Genomic DNA, 21,363 nt, shown 5'->3' on the forward strand with positions numbered 1-21,363 from the left:
AGTTGTCTGTCATGTTGAAAATGTTCTGGATCTTCACAGCATCTACATACTTATTTGGGTTTAAAAGAATCTGTAACAGAAAAAAAAACAAGATCTTATGTTAAAGAAGTTATACCCAAACGGTGGGTAAAAATGGTCTCGTTTATAAGATGTTCAAATGGGATCTGTACATGCTGGGAATTTCAGGAAGTTCACGATAAGTTTGAAATCTAGAGGAAGATTGTCATATCACAGCAAACCAGCAACTCCATTTCCCAAGATGCACCACAAACTACAAACATGGCCGAAGAGGACTACACTTCCCACACACATGTTCACCTTCTACAAATTCTAACCACACACACCTGTTGCCAATCTCATACATACTCCACACTATGTAAGAGACGGTTCAAACACTTTGTCTTTGTGAAGTATTACGTGTGTCATCCGTATCATCCGTATACCAAGCCGTTTATCATCGTGTTTTCTGTCCTAGTTTTGATCTTGTTCTAGCCCTCGTTTTCGATTCTTGTTTATGCCCGTTTGCTGATCGCCTGACCTATTGCCTGTTTATGACCATGTCTATGTTTCACGATTAAGATTTGTCTGCGAGTCTCTCATATAATAAAGCTCTTATCTGCATTTGCATCCGTCCTCAACTCCATTACGTGACAGAATACTGCGCCTCACCATGGATGACGCCTCGTTTTTTGTTGCTGGTTTGCTTAATAACCAGTCAAATTACCAAGTAAACTATAAACTTTCTTCCCAAGGATCAATAATAATCATCACACACGGTCTGAAATACCTGTATTGTACTGCACTAAACAGCCAGCCACCTCTCCAAATGGCTGCTAACACCTTTTTGTAGGTGACTGAACAGTTTTGTGTGTGTGAACTCAAATTTGCACAAATTATTGATATTTTAATAAATAAAATAATAAAGCTTTTATCTGCATTTGCATCCGTCCTCAACTCCATAAAGTGACAGAATACTTTGCCTCACCATGAATGACGCCTCACCATCAGGAAGATGGAGGAGACGTCATGCTAAGTAAATCATTCCCACCTTGGATTCGATCCAGTTTCCGCAATGGACTTTCGTAGATCTCCCAGATTGGTATGATGGGTTATCAGGCTATCCTGAATATTTTCTTGTCGACTGCCAGATCTATTTTTCAAGCCTAGCGGACCACAAGCCCGACGAGAAGCAATGAAGGTTCCTGTTGTTTCAGTTTTGTGGCCCAGCAGTTTCTAATGGCCATGGGATCCAGGGGACTTGAGAAGGTGACTCAGTTTGTGGGACTATTTGTGATGGTGTTCGGCAGTTCAGAATCCTGGGCCATCCTGGAGGATCTTTTGTGGGAGCCCTTCCTCAGAGATGAACTTGATTTGCTCTTCACCACCTACTATGAGCAGACAAACGGGGTGACCTCCTCCTCAAAGCTTCAGCCTAAGACCCATTATGTGGTCTCCTGTGCAGAGCTCCAGCCGGAGGTCAACATGGCGACCTCATCTCCAGAGCTCCAACCTGAGACTCATAAGGAGGTCTCACTTATTGAGCTCCAGCCGGAAGTCAATGTGGCGGTCTCATCCCCAGAGTTTCAGTCTGAGGCCCACAAGGTTGTCTCATCTCCAGAGCTCCAGCATAAAGCCAAGTTCCTGTCAGAGGTCAAAGAGACGACCTCTCAAGCCAGGTTCCTGTCAGAGGTCAAAGAGGTGACCTTTCAAGCCAAGTTCCTGTCAGAGGACAAAGAGACGACCTCTCAAGCCAAGCTCCTGTCCGAGGTCGAAGAGACGACCTCTCAAGCCAAGCTTCTGTCCGAAGTCAAAGAGACGTCCTCTCAAGCCAAGCTCCTGTCTGAGGTCGAAGAGACGACCTATCAAGCCAAGTTTCTGTCCGAGGTCGAAGAGACCGCCTCTCACAACACGTTCCTGTCTGAGGTCAACGAGGTGACCTCCCACACCAAGTGTCTGTCTGAGGTCGATGAGGCAACCTCCCACGCCACGTTCTACTCTGAAACCGACAAGTTATGCTCCACCAAGTTATGCTCACGCCAGAGTCTGTTGACATGACCAACCGAGATCTCCTCGTGCCTGAAACCAACATCACGGCCAACCAGGTTCGGCTCACACCTGAAGCCGACGTCACGATCAACCAAGTTAGGCTCACGCCTGAAGCTGTCGTCAGGAACAACCAAGTTCTGATCACATCCAAGTCTGCTCACACGGACGACCAATTTCTGCTCACGCCCGAGTCTGCTGACAAGGACGACCAAGTTCTGCTCACGCCCGAATCTGCTGACATGGACGACCAAGTTCTGCTCACGCACGAGTCTGCTGACACGTACGACCAAGTTCTGCTCACGCCCGAGTCTGCTGACACGGACAACCAAGTTCTGCTCACGCGCAAGTCTGCTGACACGGAGTTCTTCACAACCAAGTTCTACTCATGCCTGAGACTGACGACACGATCAACCTAGTTCTCCGCATGCCTGAGACTGATGACACAGCCAACCAAGTTCAGCCTGAAAAGTCAATGAATAATGATGCGCAGATTCTCGGTGTGACTGACGACGCCGCACAGCATCCCTCTACAGGTGAGCATGCCACTCAGCCACCCTGTTCTACTGAGAAAGTTTCTCTACCTCCCATAGCAGCCAAGAGCTCTGTTTTGCTTCCCTACTCTGCCGTGGATACCACTATGCCAAGGTTCTATATGGACATCACTCCATTTTCCCATGCCACTGAGGATGTTGCTCTGCCTTCCTGCTTCGCTGAGGACGTCGCTCTGACTTCCTGCTCCACTGAGGAAGTCGCTCCACACTCAAGAAAGGCAGAGGAGATGGCCCCCCAAGTCAAGCCCCCATCTAAAGCTGACGACACAACTTCCAAGGCCTGGATCATGCCTACTGACCTGGCAAACCAGCCCTAGCCTCATGTCTGCTCCTTGGGTCCTTGGGAAACCTGCTACTTGTTGGACAATACCTGCATTGGAACCTGAGGGGCTGTGTGAAAATTTTTCCCAGAGGGCCAGGACCGCTGGGGGAGGTAGTATATATTGGCACTTTAGGAGAAGCGCTGAAGGGGGAGGGGGGTTTATGTATGCTGGTTTGCTGTCATATCACAGCAAACCAGCAACTCCAAACACCAACTACAAACATGGCCGAAGAAGACGACACTTCCCACACTGACACACGTTCACCTTCTCCAGAATTCTAATCACACACACCTGTTGCCAATCTCCTACTCACTCACTCCACACTATGTAAGAGACGGTTCAAACACTTTGTCTTTGTGAAGTATTATGTGTGTCATCCGTATCATCCGTATACCAAGCCGTTTATCATCGTGTTTTCTATCCTAGTTTTGATCTTGTTCTAGCCCTCGTTTTCGATTCTTGTTTATGCCCGTTTGCTGATCGCCTGACCTATTGCCTGTTTATGACCATGTCTATGTTTCACGATTAAGATTTGTCTGAGAGTCTCTCATATAATAAAGCTCTTATCTGCATTTGCATCCGTCCTCAACTCCATTACGTGACAGAATACTGCGCCTCACCATGGATGACGCCTCGTTTTTTGTTGCTGGTTTGCTTAATAACCAGTCAAATTACCAAGTAAACTATAAACTTTCTTCCCAAGGATCAATAATAATCATCACACATGGTCTGAAATACCTGTATTGTACTGCACTAAACAGCCAGCCACCTCTCCAAATTGCTGCTAACACCTTTTTGTAGGTGACTGAACAGTTTTGTGTGTGTGAACTGAAATTTGCACAAATTATTGATGCAGCCCAGAGATATGAAAGCACTAAGCCAGCTAACCAATGTCTGGCAACTAAACTTATATGGCATATTCTTACTTACCTCCTCACTGACTTTCCTACGTAGATCTTTAGCTTTTTGTAGCACAACATTGTTTGGGTTGTTAGTTGTTGCTTGGATGACTGCATGAAAAAGACAGTCATGATTTGAGGACTTCACAGTTTCTCGTGAACCATTGGGGCGTATAATATCGACATGGCCACTCTGTGGAAAGTCTTCAGCCTTAATGCTACGCTTCAGTTTATTCAATATTCCTTCATTTCTGTGAAATGCATTGAATTAAGAGAATGCATTTATGTGATCAAAAAGTAATGTCTGCACCAACATCAACAAGAATTTATACAGTGGTACTTAAATGTTTATAGAATTTTCTATATTTCTGCATAAATATGACCTAAAACATCATCAGATTTTCACACAAGTCCTAAAAGTAGATAAAGATGAACCCAATTTGTTACGCCACGGCCAGCAGATGGCACTGCGGCATGGCTTCTGACTGGTCACATGACTCTTTTGTTTTCGTTTGCTTCCTGCTTGGACGTTGATTTAAGTCTGATCATGTCTCTGATTTGCCCCAGGTGTCTATGTTTTGGTTTGATTATGTTGACTATTTAAACCCCTCCGTGACTGCGCCCTTCGCGCAGTATTATTTGGTTTACATTTATCATGTCGAGGAAGTATGACAGTATGTGCTAACGTGTAGCATGCTAGCGGTCGTAGCCAGATGTCCAGAGTTTGTATAGTCCGTAGAGACCGCGCTCCCTGTGTTTTGTTTGTCTGTTAAGTAATAAAGACTTTTACCTGCACCTGCATCCGCCTCCAGTCCCGTTTCGTAACACAATTAAACAAATGAGATAAAAATATTATACTTGGTCATTTATTTATTAAGGAAAATGATCCAATATTACACATCTGTGAGTGGCAAAAGTATGTGAACGTCTAGGATTAGCAGTTAATTTGAAGGTGAAATTAATGTCAGGTGTTTTCAATCAATGGGATGATGATCAAGTGTGAGTGAGTCAGCATCCTGTTTTATTTAAAGAACAGAGATCTATCAACAAAAAAAAGTTGTTGAAGCTCATCAGGTTGAAAAAGGTCACAAAACCATCTCTAAAGAGCTTGGACTCCACCAATCCACAGTCAGGCAGATTCTGTATAAATGGAGAAAATTCAACTCCATTGTTCCCCTCCCCAGGAGTGGAGACCAATAAAGATCACTCCAAGAGAGAGATGTGTAATAGTCCACGAGGTCACCGAGGAACCCAGGTTGACTTCTAAGCATCTAACATCCTCTCTCACATTTTAAGGTTCATGAGTCCACCATCAGGAGAACACTGATCAACAATGGTGGTGTTTGCATGGCAGGGCTGCAAGGAGAAAGCCACTGCTCTCCAAAAAGAACATTGCTGCTAAAGATCACATGGATGAGCCAGATGGCTATTGGAAAAATGTTTTGTGGGAGGATGAGACCAAAATAGAACTTTTTGAGAAGTGTTATGTTTGGAGAAAGGAAAACACTGTATTCCAGCATAAGAGCCTTATCCCATCTGTGAAACATGGTAATGGTAGTATTATGGTTTGGGCCTGTTTTGCTGCATCTGGGCCAGGACGACTCGCCATCATTGATGCAACAATGAATTCTGAATTACACCAGCGAATTATAAAGGAAAATGTCAATGCCCCTAAGTGCACACAAGTGAATGATTGAAGAAGAGTAAAGTTAATGTTTTGGAATGGCCAAGTCAAAGTCCTGACCTTAATCCAATAGAAATGTTGTTGAAGGACCTGAAGCAAGCAGTTCATGTGTGGAAACCCACCAACATCCCAGAGTTGAAGCTGTTCTGTGATGAGGAACGGACTAAAATTCCTCCAAGCCGATGTGCAGGACTGATCAACAGTTACCCCAAACGTTTATCTGCAGTTACTGTTGCACAAGGGGGTCACACCACATACTGAAAGCAAAGGTGCACATACTTTTGCCACTCACAGATATATAATATTGGATAATTTTCCTTAAATAAATGACCAAGTATAATGTTTTTTCTTTAATTTGTTTAATTAGGTTCTCTTTATTTACTTTTAGGACTCTTAAAATCTGGTGATGTTTTAGGTCATATATAGGAAAAGCTAGATATCTACACTATATATATATATATATATATATATATATATATATATATATATATATATATATATATATATATATATATATACAGAAAAGTTTCTTAGGCTCACCCTGGAGAAGTCAGAGGTGTTTTCGTCAGCAAGAGTTTGATAGTACCAGCTGCTGGATCAGTTCCTGGGTAAGTCTCCTCTGTGAGAAGTTTTCCTTGAGTATCTACTATAGTTATACAAATTCCTTTTCCTTCCAACAAATTACTCTTTGTGAGGACATGGACTGCTAAAGCTGTTGCTGGTTTTTGTTCATCAGTTATATTATTAGCGTAGTATGTGAGCTCATTTCGTTCTTCTTTAGTCAAAGATCTTTCCTTGGATTCAGTGGCAGATTTCAGATCATAATGATGCTGCTGACTCACAGTGAAACTTTGGGTTTCATGCTTCCCCAGCAAATTACCAACTACTTCTCCAGTAACAGAGTTTAGTCTTTGAGTGAATGTTTTCGTAAACATTGATGTAGCAAACCCAGAAAACTTCTCTACCATGGTTTGGGAAAGAATGTCTGAAACCACATCAATGAGTTCTTCTTTAAGACGTTCCACATCTTCCAGTTTGTCCCTTCCATCATTGTCATATGTCTCAAATACTGGATCCTCCTTCATGGTCTTCAAAAATGCAGGAACAAAATTACTGTCAATGGTCTGTTTAGTAGGAATGGAGGAATACATTTCATAAATGGTGGTGGACATGCTTGCAGTTTTCAAAAGTTTCTTGATGCAGGTATAAGGTTTGTGTGCAACAAACTCTGCAGCCATGTCCCACAAATTTGACAGTGTTTGAATGGTCTTTTGGATTTGCTTACAGTTTATTACAAGGCCCCTGATAGTAAGTTTCGTATTCAGAGCAACATGGTCAATAATTTGCTTCTCCATGTTTTTGCTAATCTTGTAGTCAGACTCTTTATTCAAGGCGGCCTTTGGGACTGCTGAGCTAATGAAATCTGTGAGCACTCGAACAAACTGTTTATTCTGTTGCAGTGCTGAGCAGATAGATTTGTTGAAAGTACGTTGAAATCCTTGTTTGAAAGTTTTTTTAACTGTAGCATCAATATTGTTCAAAGCAGTGTTTACTCCCCGAATAGCCAATTCTTGGACAGCATGCGCACTTGCATTTTTTAAGTTCAGTTTGGCCGTGTTCAGTGTGATGTTTTTTATGCATACTGATGATGCTAATGATGTGGCTGTTGTACAACTGGACAAAAAATGACTTCTTCCTGATCGGAGGGCGCTCCACGCAATATTTTTTAGTGATTTAGTGCCATTGAAGATACCATTTGCTGCGTTTTTCACAGAGGACAATGATCTTTTGGGAACACTGAATCCACCCCAGGCCAAAGAATTTCCCATCCTTATTGATTTAGACATTGCCCATGAAGCCCAAGTAAAATTGCCATTTATCATACCCATGACTCCACTGATCATGTCATACACACCTTCACAGATCAAACCAGGACCAAATGAGGACATGGAACCAGCTGACATCTCACATATCAGAACGCCTGCTACAATCTGAACAACACCAAGAAAACAACAAATCAGGGCATCAAATGAGAATTGGGGCTTTTGCTTCAGTTCAAACACAACTGCAAGGCCATAATTACAAAAGAGGCCGAGTTCACTACAAGACACAAAATCCTCCTCAGTGGATAAGTTGTAAAGAGTCAAGTACATAGTTTTGATGTCTTCTTCGCCCGATCCAAGCATGTCAAGTGTTTTTTTGATATTTCGCTTCCATGAGTTAAATATGTTCATCCTCGCCTGCATTTGTATTTGGAAGTTACAGCTGCCGCTATGGTGAGGTTCAAAATTTCGATTAACGGACAAGGAGCAAAAGCTCAGTGTATTGGTCGTTTCTGATATGTAAACATCTATGGCTTTCTCTGCCTCCTCAAGTAATGAACGCGCCTCAATTTTGTAGCCTTCTTTGGCCATGTTAATGGTAATGTAGGCCTGGTTATATAGTGCAACAGCTCTGTAGTAGCTGTCGGAGTCAGAGGCTTTTTTCCAGTAAGATTTCGCTCCATAGTCACATTTGTTTTTGTTTTGAAAGTGCAAGGCAGTTCGTCCTAAAGCCTGCTGAATGTGGTCATAAAAGTTTTCACTCTGACCTTGTAAAAGTTTGTTACTTGTATCTAGCAAGTGCTGGATGAGGTCTTCTTTCAATTCACTGAGGTCATTCTGTATGTTAATCTGGTCTGTATGAAGTATCAGCCACATACCCCATGACTCTTTTAAAGCATTCAGGGCTGGGTGATAGTCCATCTTACTCTGAAAGGACTCAAAGTAACGAGGGACGTCTTTTACTTTAACTTCAAAGAGGTCTGTCTTCTCTTCTGTACTATAACGCCTGTCAAAGTCACTAAGGAACTTACAAAATGTGGAGAACAGCTCTTCCTTCATTGCAATTTCAGCTAGTTTCTCCTTCTCCATGTCTTTTATTCGATTAACCTCATACTCTTCTCTGAGGTCCCTCATGACCTCAATAGAATGTCCTCGGTAGGCCATGGCTAGATGATCATGGTTCAGTATTAACTGGACCATTCCCGGGGTGCCTTTTCGACCTGTTCGCCCAAAGACCTGTTTCTCGACTCTTCGGTTATTGGGGAAGTACGTGAGTAACACAAAGAGACCACCACAGCGATTAACCTCCTCCGTAACCTTAATGTCTGTTCCACGTCCTCCAAGGTTAGTGGTAATGATGATGTGTCCCTTGTTGAACTCCTGGTTCTCAATGTTGTGGCTCTCACTCATCGTGTACATGGTAACTGAATGTTTGCTTTCTGCTTTTACTTTTTCTTTGAGAGCATTTGCTGTGTTGACGTCCTCACACACGACTAACACCACCTGTCCTCTGTCAGAGACTTTTGAGAGCGTGGCACAAAGAGTTTGGAGCCATTGTTCGGTACCTCCCCTCACCTGGACTGCAGGAAGCTCAGTAACCCTTTGACGCTGATGAGCTGGTATGACATAGCTGTCCGTTTTGTAATGCCTTGCCAGGAAACCCTTGTCAGCATCTCCCCCCAGTGTTCCAGAAACACCAAATATCCCTTTCCCATTGAGATATCTTTTAAAGAAATTGGAATTTGACATGTAGTTTGTCACATTTGATAACGGTGATAAAGTTAACTGGTGCTTCATCTCCAGAAATTGTTGCAGTCCATCACCCCACCGTTTTCTTTTCTCCAACATTCCACTGGCCTGGAAATCCACTGGAATTATTGCATGGTACATGTGTTGATCTTCTTCACTAACATCTATTCCCTGAGCACTAAGAGATCTCTCGATCATGTACTCTCTGCCTTTGGTCATCTGAATGGCCTTCAATGCATTCTCAACAAACACTGGCAGCTGATTTTCCAGGTATTTCTCTAAGAAAGAAGGGATTACAAGAGTGTCATCTCCTTCTTTTGAACTGCATTGTTTAGAATATTTAATCTTTGTTTTCAGCTGGCTAACAGTGGCTTCAACAAGCAAATTTTCAGACAAGATCTCACAAGCGTTTCCATTCTCAAGGAGCAACATGTTGATGTTTTGGTCAGTTTTTGCCTTTTTTTCTCCAAACTGAATGGCTTTTCTAGCTTCTGACTGATATATATAACAGTTGAATGCCACCTTCTGCTCCATCCCCATCTCGAGAACACTGAGCAGGTCATACTGTTGTTCTATTCCTGTTTTGGCCATGATGGTCTTCCATGCCTCATTTTCCATAGTGACACGTTGCTTTTCTCCTTCATCATTAATAGAGACCTTCAAATTTTCAAAATCTTCCTCTGAGTAAAAGCCTAATTCGGTGCCTGGCAACAAAATTTCCAGTGGTGAAAACGTATCACTTTTTTCTGAACCAATCATTGCTATCAGGGCAGCTGTGTGAAAATTCTGGACTCTTGTTGTCCACATGGTCTCTCCAGTGTCTTCTACCTCAATTGGTCGACACGCAGATATCATGGCCCAGATGCTTGCTAGGACTTGCTCCAAATGCTGGAGGCCACTGGACTCATGGGACAGAAATGTGATTTGAACTCCATTATCCAAGGTCATGTAGTCAACCTCGTCCACAAGGACCAGTTCAAACCTCCTGTCTCCTCGAGTTGTTTTCTTCTCAAACTCTTGTTTCAGTGTATCTGCTGCAAAAGTCCCAACAGTACTGTAAATTATTTGTTGTTTGTACGCTTCCTGAGTCAGTTCCTCTTGTTTTTCAGATGAGACATCATTCAGCATTGGAGGAACAGCAGATGACGTTATGCCAAACATGTTGTACAGTCCACTCCATTCCTCTAAATCACGACAGGCGAGGACCGGGGAGCTCGTCACAATGTCCACCTTTACACCACGAATGGCATGGATTGCAGCAAGCATGGCTAAAATACAAGATTTCCCTTCACCTGTCCCAATTTCAAGTAGACAACCTGTATTAGTTTTTGATTTTGGAAGCAGGAAAACAACCAAGGTTGCAAGTTGAGTTAATCTGGGAAGATATCCTTCAATGACTATTTCCTTTTTACCCCTCTGAATAGTGACAGCAGAGCATATCTTTACTGCGACTGACATTCCCACTAGCACATGTTTGAGAACTTGTCTATCTGGGTTGTTAAAATCCAGTTCTCTAATCATTTTCTTTACATTCTGGATGTTTTTTTCACTGAGACTAGCTATTTTGTATTTTGGAAGCTCCATTTCCAGATACCCCAGAACGTCCTCTAGTATTATCAGTACATTCTCTGGGTAGTTCGCTTTACGCATTTCACTAATAACAGTATCAGAATTTTTGTGTCTCTCTTTGTCAACATAGCTTTTTAACCCTCTGAGGGGATCAGCTGAACCTAAAGCAGTAAAGACGCTCCCATACTCCAGCTTGTACGTCTGTGCAATGTGAAGTATTGACTGCACTTGTTCTTTGTCTTTGCCAAAATGTTTCCTCATGAAATCTGTTATTTCTGGCAGTTTCCATGTGTTGTTGAATGCAATCTGACACAGAATTTCTTTACTCTGTGTAGACAGTTGCATATCAGTTTGAAGAATGCTCTGTAAAAGATTAAACGCAATCGATGGATGATCATCTTGCAACAGTTCAGGCAGATCCAAGAGGAAGTCCCGTTCGTGTTTTTGTGTGTGGTCTTCTTCATTCTCCTCAAGAACTAAACGCATTACTGCCTCAAGTACTGACAGTCTATCATGTAGAGGCAGAGTCTCTACACCAACTGTAGTGTTGAAAGAAAACACAGAGCTACTGGACAGATTATGTTTCTTACAGAACTCCACCATTAACTCATTTTGCAGAGTTTTCATTCTGTCTGCTAATGTCTCCTCTGAGTCTTCATCTTCAGTGATTTGATATTCAAACAAGAGTTCCATGAATTTCTTCTCTATTTCTGGAGCCTGTAGGAAGCAAAAACAATATTATTTAGCAGCCCTCAGCTGAAGCATAACATATAGAATTGTTGAAAATAATATTTAACTCAGAACAAGACCTGAGAATGGCTATTGAAATTTCTATTACCTACGAGTTAAAGTCGTTACCTCATCTATTTCAATTTCAGCGTCCAGTGGCTGTTGCATTATATGAGTTTGGTGGTGGACCTCCTGGCCTCTCAGCCTCTGTCTCTGCTTCAGTGTCTCTGTGGCTTGTGAAAGTTTCTTAGCAGTGAGCTCACTTTCCCTTTTAATCTGTTCCTCAATTCTTCTTTCACGTTCAAGCTGGGCCTGACGTCGCTGCTCTTCATCTCGTCTACGATTTTCCTCTTCCTCTCGCGCATCATCGTCAATTTTCTCTGGATATAATAAAATCATATTAATTACACGTTACTTGGTACATCATAATTTACTGTATAAAATAAATACAGTACAAAATCATTTTAAAAAGTGAATGACACTGACGGGCTGTTCCTTAAATAAAGAATTAGACAGAGCTACCCAATCAGCTGTGCTGTTATAATTTATATAGTTTCTTAAAATCTTTTAGTAAAGAATCAACATACCATAATTTGGGCAAGTTGATTTCTTCTCCTCGTAATTTACGTTGCAGTCCAGATGTATCTGCCGGTGGTCTCCACTCTCTCGAATTGTGAAACAGGGGTCATCTCTTGGATCGAATATGTACCACAAATCTGGATCTGTGTAGCACTCAGTCTCTGAACACTGTCCATATTTCACTTTCAAGTAGATGGTTTGGACCCATTTGCTGTAAAGTGTCTGGCGTTGCTGTGTTTTTTTGTGAGGTTCAACATCAAACTAAATATATACAGAAACACATGTGTAGCTTAACAAGTACTAGTGACATTAAAAATGATAATAAATCTGTTTTGAAATGTTTAATTGTATCACTTAATTGCTTAATTGTATTTGCTGAAACTTCCTAACAGAGCCTCCAATTCCACTCAAAATTATTATTGTTTAAAAAGGAAAATAAAAAATAATCAACAACAGTTTGCATGTCTGTATTATTACATCACAGCACTGTTGAATTCTGGATTCTGATCCAGAATTCAGCTCTAACGGTAGCACAGGTTTATATTAATGCGCTCACTCTAATATGTTGTCGTTTCTATAGTAACAGCTCATTCACAGGGACTATGTAAATGGAATAAAAAACTCGTTGATATGTTGAAGTTTTCTGTGAGGTGGTGTTTATTATTTAACAGGTATGGAAGGAGTCTCCAGTGTCAGTGCTTTGTAACAGCTAGAGGTAAAGCTGTAACTTTAACATCTTCAGGACAGAGAAATTTTACACTTTTCTTTGTGATATCTCTTTAACATGACAAGCTGTGGAGTTTTTTTTTTTTTCGTCTTATCAACTTTGAGAGTAAATAAAGAGCGGGCTAGTGAGGGAACGGCTGTCTATAGCTGCTGTAATGTAAACAAGAACAGGAACTGCTTGAGTGCTCCACATCATTGAATGTAACTGTGAAGGTGATTCAAATTGAACTTTAATTTTTTATTTTAGTTTGCTTTTTTATATATATAACAAAGATGTGTCATAAAAGTGTATAAATTCCTACAATAAATTCCTACAATAAAATTTCCTACATAAAAAATTCCACTACAAGGAAAAATCTGTCCCTCTAAGTTATGTCCCACTTTTAATGTTTTCGTTTGACTCACTCTCTTATAAAAAAGTATAAAGTGTTGTTCTTTAATAAATAAAAATTTAACCGTTGTCAAACTGCCGTGGTATTGCGTGAATAAAACTTTTGAGTCCGTGCTGTTATAGAAAAAACTACACATTGTGTATTTAAAGTAATATATTGTATATACAAATGGGTGGAGTTTACATGTACAGAAAACAATTTAAGCCATCTTCTGATTGCTGATTGCTGTAGTGATTGTGTATACATTACTGTATTGTATCTGTCATAAAAGAGCCGTGGCGTCTGGTTCTCAATACAGACAGTCCATTTGTAGGGTGTGCGATTGTCAACAGTTATTTCTCCTCCCAGGTACCACATTCTGAAATGGAAAATTACAGCTGTTGATCTGTCAACAATATCACATTTTTTATACAATAATTTAAGAAGGTGCTGTGCATCATAATGTAGTAAAATCATAACAATGTGTGTGGAAGAGATTACATTTTGTTATTGTGATCATGGGGTGAAACATAAATTGCCATTATTTGTTATTATTATTATTATTATTATTATTATTATTATTATTATTAAATCTGCAAGCAGCATTTTTGGGGGCCAAGCACCCAGACTCAGTGAGCCACACATTCAAAGATGTGCAACAATTTTTGTGTAAGCAATCACGTGAACACAGAGCCATAACTTTAGGAAAAGGGATTCAGGAATGATTTGTAGTTTCACACATTCGCCAGTCTGTTATGGGAGAATATCTCTGATATTTTGAATATCAGAGTTTCTTTGATAACTTTTGTTTAGACAGATCTCAAGACAAAATTTTGAGGAGGGGTAGCAAAAATGGCACTTTGATGGAAGCATTTTTGGTATGTTATTGTAACTTTTGACCACTAAGTGGTACTGTCACAAAATTTTTGCATAGCCATAAGGCATAGTCTTGAGAATGCATACCAAGATTACAAGGTCGTTCATGAGATATTACGCCACTTTCTGTTTGGCGGCTTCACAGTCGGATTAGTTGGCACATTATGGGCAAACCATTTGGATTATCAACATTCTTTTGATATCTTTTATCCAGGTCGATCTGAACATGATGTCAGCCAAATTTGGTGATGACTGGACATAATTTGTAGGAGGAGTAGCAAAAAAGGAGTTTTTGACATAATCCAAGATGGTCGACAGGAAATACACTTAAATTTCAAATGTTGGTGTGCGTTCACTTCAGCATTCCCCAGAGAATTATAGGAAAAAAGAACTGTGAATTTAGCACAAACTCTTCAAATGATATAAGGAAAAAAGTAAAGTTGCTACAGTTATTGACCACAAGGTGGCATGGTCACAAAATGTCTTTATAGTCCTGTATATACTCACCCTGTGATACACCCTCACTTCCTGGTTTGTTCTTTAGTTAATTAATAGTATTTTCTCTTTAAAGTACACTATTTTTTTGCATCAGAGAAAATGATATTTCGAGGAGGACACCAGTTTACCCCAGTTCAGTCTTTTGTTGTGGCATCATTAAATTGTGTAATAAGTACAGTGGGTATAAAAAAAAAAAAAACATCTGCACACCCTTGTTAATTTTTTTAATGAAAAAAAAACCATCATGAATCATGTCAGATCTTTTTCTACCTTTAATGTGACATAGCAACTGACAAAATATAAGCAAAAAACAATTACAAATGTTTTGGGGGAACAAAAGACCTGGTTAAATAAGTGTGCAGACCTCTTAACTAATATTCCTGTACTATTCTCTCACCCCATGGTATACTCCCACCCCATAGTATACTCCCACCCCATGGTATACTCCCACCCCATGGTATACTCCCACCCCATAGTATACTCCCACCCCGTAGTATACTCCCACCCCATAGAATACTCCCACCCCATAGTATACTCCCACCCCATAGAATACTCCCACCCCATGGTATACTCCCACCCCAAAGAATACTCCCACCCCATAGTATACTCCCACCCCATAGAATACTCCCACCCCATGGTATACTCCCAGCCGTAGTATACTCCCACCCCATGGTATACTCCCAGCCGTAGCATACTCCCACCCCATGGTATACTCCCAGCCGTAGTATACTCCCACCCCATGGTATACTCCCAGCCGTAGTATATTCTCAGCCCATAGTATACTCTCATCCCCTGGGTATATTCTCACCCCATAGTATATTCCCACCCCATAGTATACTCTCACCCGTAGTATACTCCCACCATATAGTATGTTCTCACCCCAAAGTATACTACCACCCCATAGTATGCTCCCACCCTAAAGTATGCTGTCACCCATAGTATACTCTCACCCCATAGCATTTTCATTTGAATTATGTCACAATTTATGCATCCATAAATACGAAACACAACTGCAAATACAGTTTTCAATTGCTTTTGAAAATTGTTCGCAAAATTCTTACATATAAGGAAGTGAGGAAATTAATGTGGCACACCTGATTCTTATTTGTGAATCTGTATTTAACTCTCTCTCTCTCTCTCGCTCTCTCTCTCTCGCTCAGTCTCAGTGAGTGGGTGGGGCCGAGGTGCATGTACATCAGCTGAACTCATCCACGCCACTGGAAAGCTGCCATGTTTCCATTACTTTTCATTTTGTTTTGTGTTTTTGACACCATGCAGGCATAATAATAAACGCTCACCTTGAGTCCACTGAGATTGTTGTGCCACGACTTTGTTAAAGCACTGTGTTTTTGAGTAAGAGTCTACCGACTTAACACATCTTCATTTGGTCATTTTATTCCACTCTTCCTTACACAAATTCTTCAGATCTATCAGATAGTGAAGGGATCTCCTTTACACAGCCTTCTTCATGTCCACAGGTTTTCTATAGGATTTAGATCTGAGCTCTGACTGACCGATCCAAACCTCTGATCATCTTCTTCGGAAGCCGTTTCTTCGTTGACTTGGATTTGTGCTTTGGGTCGTTATCGAGCTGGAAGGTGATATATATCTTCATCTTCATCTGTCTAACAGACGCCTGCAGTGTTAGTGCTAAAATAGATCGGTATTTGGAGATATCCATGACTCCATCTGTCTTGACCAGAGCCCCAGTCTGTGCTGAAGACGTTAACCTTATGCTGCCACCACCATGCTTCACTGTGAGGATGGTGTACTTTGGGTGATAAGCTGTCTTATTTTTGTATTAAAAATATATATTTTACAATTACAACCAAAAAGTTCTACCTTGGTCTCATCAGACTGTAACACAGACTGTTGCCACGATTGTCTCTGGCTTGCTCATTAAATAACATTCATAAATTTAAAATTTATATCCTGAATTGTATTATCCTGAATATATATTTCCATAAAGCTGCTTTCTGACTATGTTCTTTGTTAAATGCAAATAAAATTTAATTGAATAATGAGTGTGGAAGCCATATTGTTAAATGAAACCAAATTGATTGGTGATTAATGTGATAATTAAACACTAGGACTATCCATGCAGTGATATAAAGTGCTGTAAAAAAAAAAAAAAAAAAAGTATTTGCCCCATCCTGATTTCTTCTGTTTTTGTGTATACCTCATTCTATTTTTTTCTGAAATTCAAACAGAATTGAACATAAAACAAAGGAAACCTGAGTAAACACACAGTACAATTTTTAAAGGATAATGTTATTCATTGAAGCAGAAAAGTTTTCCAATACCAACTGGGCCTGTGTGAAAATGTATTCGCCCCTGTAGTTACTATTTCCTCAAATTTTTGCAACTTCATTGATAATGGGGTTCAGCTGGACGAGACAAAACCAGGCCCGATTACTGCCAACCCTGTTCAATCACATCAACACTTAAATAGAACTTTTTCATCAGTGTGAAGTTGATTAAAAGGTCTTACTCAGTAACACACTATGGCAAAGTAGAAAGAAAATCCAGAAATGATGATGAAGAAGGTGATTGAAATACATCAGTCTGGGAAGGATTACAAAGATATTTCAAAGGCTCTGGGACTCCAAAGAACCACAGTGAGAGACATTATCTCCAAAAGGAGAAACTCAGCATAGTAGTGAACCTTTCCAGAAGTGTCTGACCTTCCAAACGTCCTCCAAGAGTACAGCAACGACTCATCCAGGAAGTCACAGAACAGTCAAGGACAACATCGAAGGACCTACAGGCCTCTCTTACATCAGTAAAGGTCACTGTTCATGACTCCACTATCAGAAAGACACTGGGGGAAAACGGCTCCATGGAAGAGTGGCGAGGTGAAAACCACTGCTAACCCAGAACAACATTAAGCCTCGTCTGAATTTCACCAAAACACACCTTGATAATCCTCAGACATTTTGGGAGAATGTTCTGTGGACTGATGAGTTGAAAGTGGAACTGTTTGGAAGACAGGATTCCCGTTACATCTGGCGTAAACCAAACACTGAATTCTACAAAAAGATCATCATATCTACGGTCAAGCATGGTGGAGGAAGTGTGATGGTGTGGGGATGCTTTACTGCTTCAGGGTCTGGGCAACTTGCAGTAATTGAGGGAAACATGAATTCTGCTCTCTACCAGAAAATCCTACATTTACATTTACATTTATTCACTTAGCAGACGCTTTTATCCAAAGCGACTTACAAATGAGAAAAATACAAGCAAAGTTATATATCAAGCAGAGAACAATACAAGTAGTGCTACCATACAAGATCTATTAATTGAGTTCCAGAGGAAGAAAAGTGCACAGAGTAGAGGTGTAAGTGCAATTAAAAAAAAAAAAAAAATTAAATTTTTATTATTATTATTATTATTATTATTAGTTGTTTAGGTGTTCACGGAAGAGGTGGGTCTTTAGCTGTTTTTTGAAGATGGTGAGAGATTCTGCGGTCCGGATTGAGATTGGAAGTGCATTCCACCACTGAGGAACAGTTAGTGTGAAGGTTATCCTAAAGGAATCCTAAAGGAGAATGTCCGGTCTTCAGTCTGTAAGCTGAAACTCAAGCGCAGCAAGACAATGATCCAAAGCAGAGGTTCTCGACCTTTTGTAAAAGCCCCCAAAGCCTCCCCAATCATGTGGCATGATATATATATATATATATATATATATATATATATATATATATATATATATATATATACCTAATCTATCATCTGTTTTGATAGATAGATAGAAAGATAGATAGTTTTTTTGTTTTTGTTTTTTTACTTTTTTAATTACTTAATAATTTAATAACTTATGATTTTTTAAAAATAACTTTTATAAAACTATATATCGGACAGGTGTGGAACATGAATGATATAAAATGTTTCTGAACACTATAACTACTTTGAACAAGAGAACTAGTCTGTAATAACGTGGACTATTTTACATGTAAAACATGCTGTATTACATTCGTCTTACGTTCTAAAAACATTTGCATGTGAATGATGTAAATTGGGATGAAGGGCGCGTCTCGTTATCCATGACATTGTTAAATCTCCAGCTCTCGGCCCCTCACTGAACAGAGCAGACACAGAGAGAGGTGAGAGTGCAGCGGGAAAGCAAGACCTCGTGCTTGCAGGACAGTACTGGTGATATTTGGAACGTCGCTAAGGTTTGTCCAAAAAGTCACTAGATTTGGCGTTAGGCACTTTTTTATTTTTTGCAAAAAAAAAGTCACTAAAGTGGTCTGAAAAGTGGCTAAGTTGGGAACACTGGTCTGCACTGACGGCTAGATAAAAGGCAGGCTAGGCTCCGCCTTTCCCCAGCAAAAAGGGAATACAGAGGGAGAAGGAACGTGGGTTTTTCATTTATGCACATTCTATTTGAAAAACAATAAAATACACAGAGGACCCAAATGATGCCCCATCTGTCTTTTTTTGCTTGAAAACAATATGCACCCCCTTCCAATCTCTCCACACCCCCCCGGTTGAGAACCAATGATCCAAAGCACAGGAGTAAGTCCAAATGAGGTACTGTGGCCCTCCAGTGTGGCTGAACTAAAGAAAAGTGGGCCTATTTTCCACCACAGCACTGTGAAAGTCTGATCTCCAGTTATCGGAAGCCTTTGGTTGCAGTTATTGCTGCTAAAGCTGGCACAACCAGATTTTAAGTTCAAGGGTGCAATTAGTTTTTCACATTGGTGACAGGTGTTAGATAACTTTTACTGCTTTGATAAACAAAAAAACACTCAATTAAAAAATGTATTGTGTGTTTACTCAGGTTGCCTTTGTTTTATGTTGCATTTCGTTTTAAGATTTAAAACGATTTAGTACGAGATGTACACAACACTCACAAAAAAAAATCAGGGCAAATACTATTCCACAGCACTGTATTGGTGATATACTATAGAATCCTACTAGATTCGCCATCTTCTCATTCATATATCATCATATTAGTCTTTTTATTTTCATTTTAAATTTCATCTTAATATCTTTGTTACATTGTATTGTATTCAATAGTAAAAACAAACACAATCAAAATAAGCTATTTAAAAATGCTTCTACTCAAGAAAAATATGGCAACCCCAGAGATGTGAACTACACGTAGGTGCTTTTTGCGCCCTAGTGCACATATCATAGCTAAAATAACGTGAACTTGCAGGTGCGGCACACAAACAGGACAGCTTTTAATTGTTTAGGCTGAATGCCGTGGTATAAATAGAAGAAGGGTGGAGTCAGAATGTGGTAAGTGAATAGAAAGGTAAATATGTGTCACAGGTCATGCGACATAGTATAATTATTCATCTACTTGTAAATGTAATATTCATCATAAATGTCTCCTTTAGAGTTTACAGAAACGATGGCAGCACACAAAACATTGAGCACAGATAAACACTGATTACGTTTATGCTAAAATGCTAATCACTTTAAATACGTTAAAAGAAATGATGTCGTTTAAAGAGTACAAATAAAACTACACCACTGTAATTTATGTAGCTTGGATTGTTTGTGCGTTGGTTATGGATAAATTAGATAAATTAAACCTGCTATCACTTTAAGTGACAATATGCTAATGCAATAGAAACCTTTGCTTGTCGAAGTAGTAAAATTATTATTAAGGTTTACAGAGGTTTCACTTATGTTCGTGGGTTAACACACGTCTGTTATATAGGGCAGCGGTTAAAAGATACGTGTTTAATAAATTACTGTGCAGTTTATGAAACTCACCTTGTGTCTGTTCATAACCGGCGCTGCTGTCTGAACCTGACTGTCAACATCAGGAGTGAAACTAAAATTATGTAAATAAGATATTCAGGGTGGAGTGCGAATGTGACGAGTGCATAGTAGCCAGGTGTCAGTGTGTGTGTCTGTGTGTGTGTGTGTGTGTATACAAAAGTTTGCACACCCCTTGCAGAATCTGCTAAATCTTAATACTTTTAACAAAATAAGATTGATCATGAAAATCCCATGTTGTTGTTTATTTAGTTCTGTCCTGAATAATCTATTTCACATGACAGATGTTTACTTATAGTCCACAAGACAATATAATAGCTGAATTTATAAAAAAAATTACCCTGTAGAAGTTTACAGGGGGGTGTAAACTTTTGAACAGGATGATCGGTGTAAATTTTTAGTATTTTGTCTTATTTAGCGTCTGAAGTGCAGTACTAAATGAGAAAAAATATCTTTAAACAAAATAATAACAATTTAAGTGTAGGATTTTTCTGAAGAACAGTGGGCAGTTTAACTGCTCAGGGCAAATAAGGGTCCCAGTAGGTGAGTGGGATGATGCGGAACAGAAAATTTTAACCGTTACAATGATCTGTGTCAGTCAAGGTAATCTTCATCTGGGTGCGTTTTCAGATAATTCTATGATATTAAACTTGCTATTTTGGATGCATTATAAAAATTTGTATGTTTACATGTTTGTTTCTCCAATGCCAGTGTTGGTTACTGTGATGTATTTCTGCCATCTAGTGGTTTGAATGCCTAAAAATTTCAACAGTTCAGCATCATATAGAGAAGAGTCATTCAGAAAGAGAGATAGTGATTTCGAGAGAGAGAGTCATTTAGAGAGGAATCGTACAGCGAGAGTCGTTAGGAAAGAGTTATTTAGAGAGAGTCATTAGGGTAGAGTCGTTCAGAGAGAGTCGTTAGGAAAGAGTCAATCAGAGAGAGGCGTTTGGAAGGAGTCGTTCAGAGAGAGACGTTAGGAAAGAGTCGTTCAGAGAGAGTCGTTAGGAAAGATTTATTTAGAGAGAGTCATTAGAAAAGACTCATACAGGGAGAGTGATTAGGAATGTATCGTTCACAAAGAGTCTTTAGGAAAGAGTCAATCAGAGAGTCATTAGGAAAGAGTCGATCAGAGAGCATCGTTAGGAAAGAGCTGTTGAAATAGTAATTTTATGAACTTAATTTAATGTTCATAAAGTGCATT

General features: G+C 39.9%; 1 protein-coding gene across 1 annotated transcript in view; it reads right to left on the bottom strand.

Moving 5' to 3' along the window:
- The window catches only part of LOC128610573 (uncharacterized), a 22,384-nt gene extending 2,032 nt beyond the window's left edge, over window positions 1-20,352 (bottom strand). The window contains exons 1-7 of the mRNA XM_053629977.1: window positions 20,154-20,352; window positions 13,320-13,428; window positions 11,961-12,213; window positions 11,503-11,753; window positions 6,044-11,361; window positions 3,851-4,070; window positions 1-70 (exon numbers count right to left, since the gene is read on the bottom strand). The exon at window positions 1-70 is cut by the window's left edge and continues 130 nt beyond it. Of these exons, the coding sequence (XP_053485952.1) occupies window positions 1-70; window positions 3,851-4,070; window positions 6,044-11,361; window positions 11,503-11,753; window positions 11,961-12,213; window positions 13,320-13,427 (6,220 nt within the window). The 5' untranslated portion in view covers window position 13,428; window positions 20,154-20,352. The remainder of the gene's footprint in view (window positions 71-3,850; window positions 4,071-6,043; window positions 11,362-11,502; window positions 11,754-11,960; window positions 12,214-13,319; window positions 13,429-20,153) is intronic.
- Window positions 20,353-21,363: the final 1,011 nt, after the last annotated feature.

This window comes from Ictalurus furcatus, chromosome 7, assembly GCF_023375685.1.
Source record: "Ictalurus furcatus strain D&B chromosome 7, Billie_1.0, whole genome shotgun sequence".
In the NCBI taxonomy this organism is placed as follows: domain Eukaryota; kingdom Metazoa; phylum Chordata; class Actinopteri; order Siluriformes; family Ictaluridae; genus Ictalurus; species Ictalurus furcatus.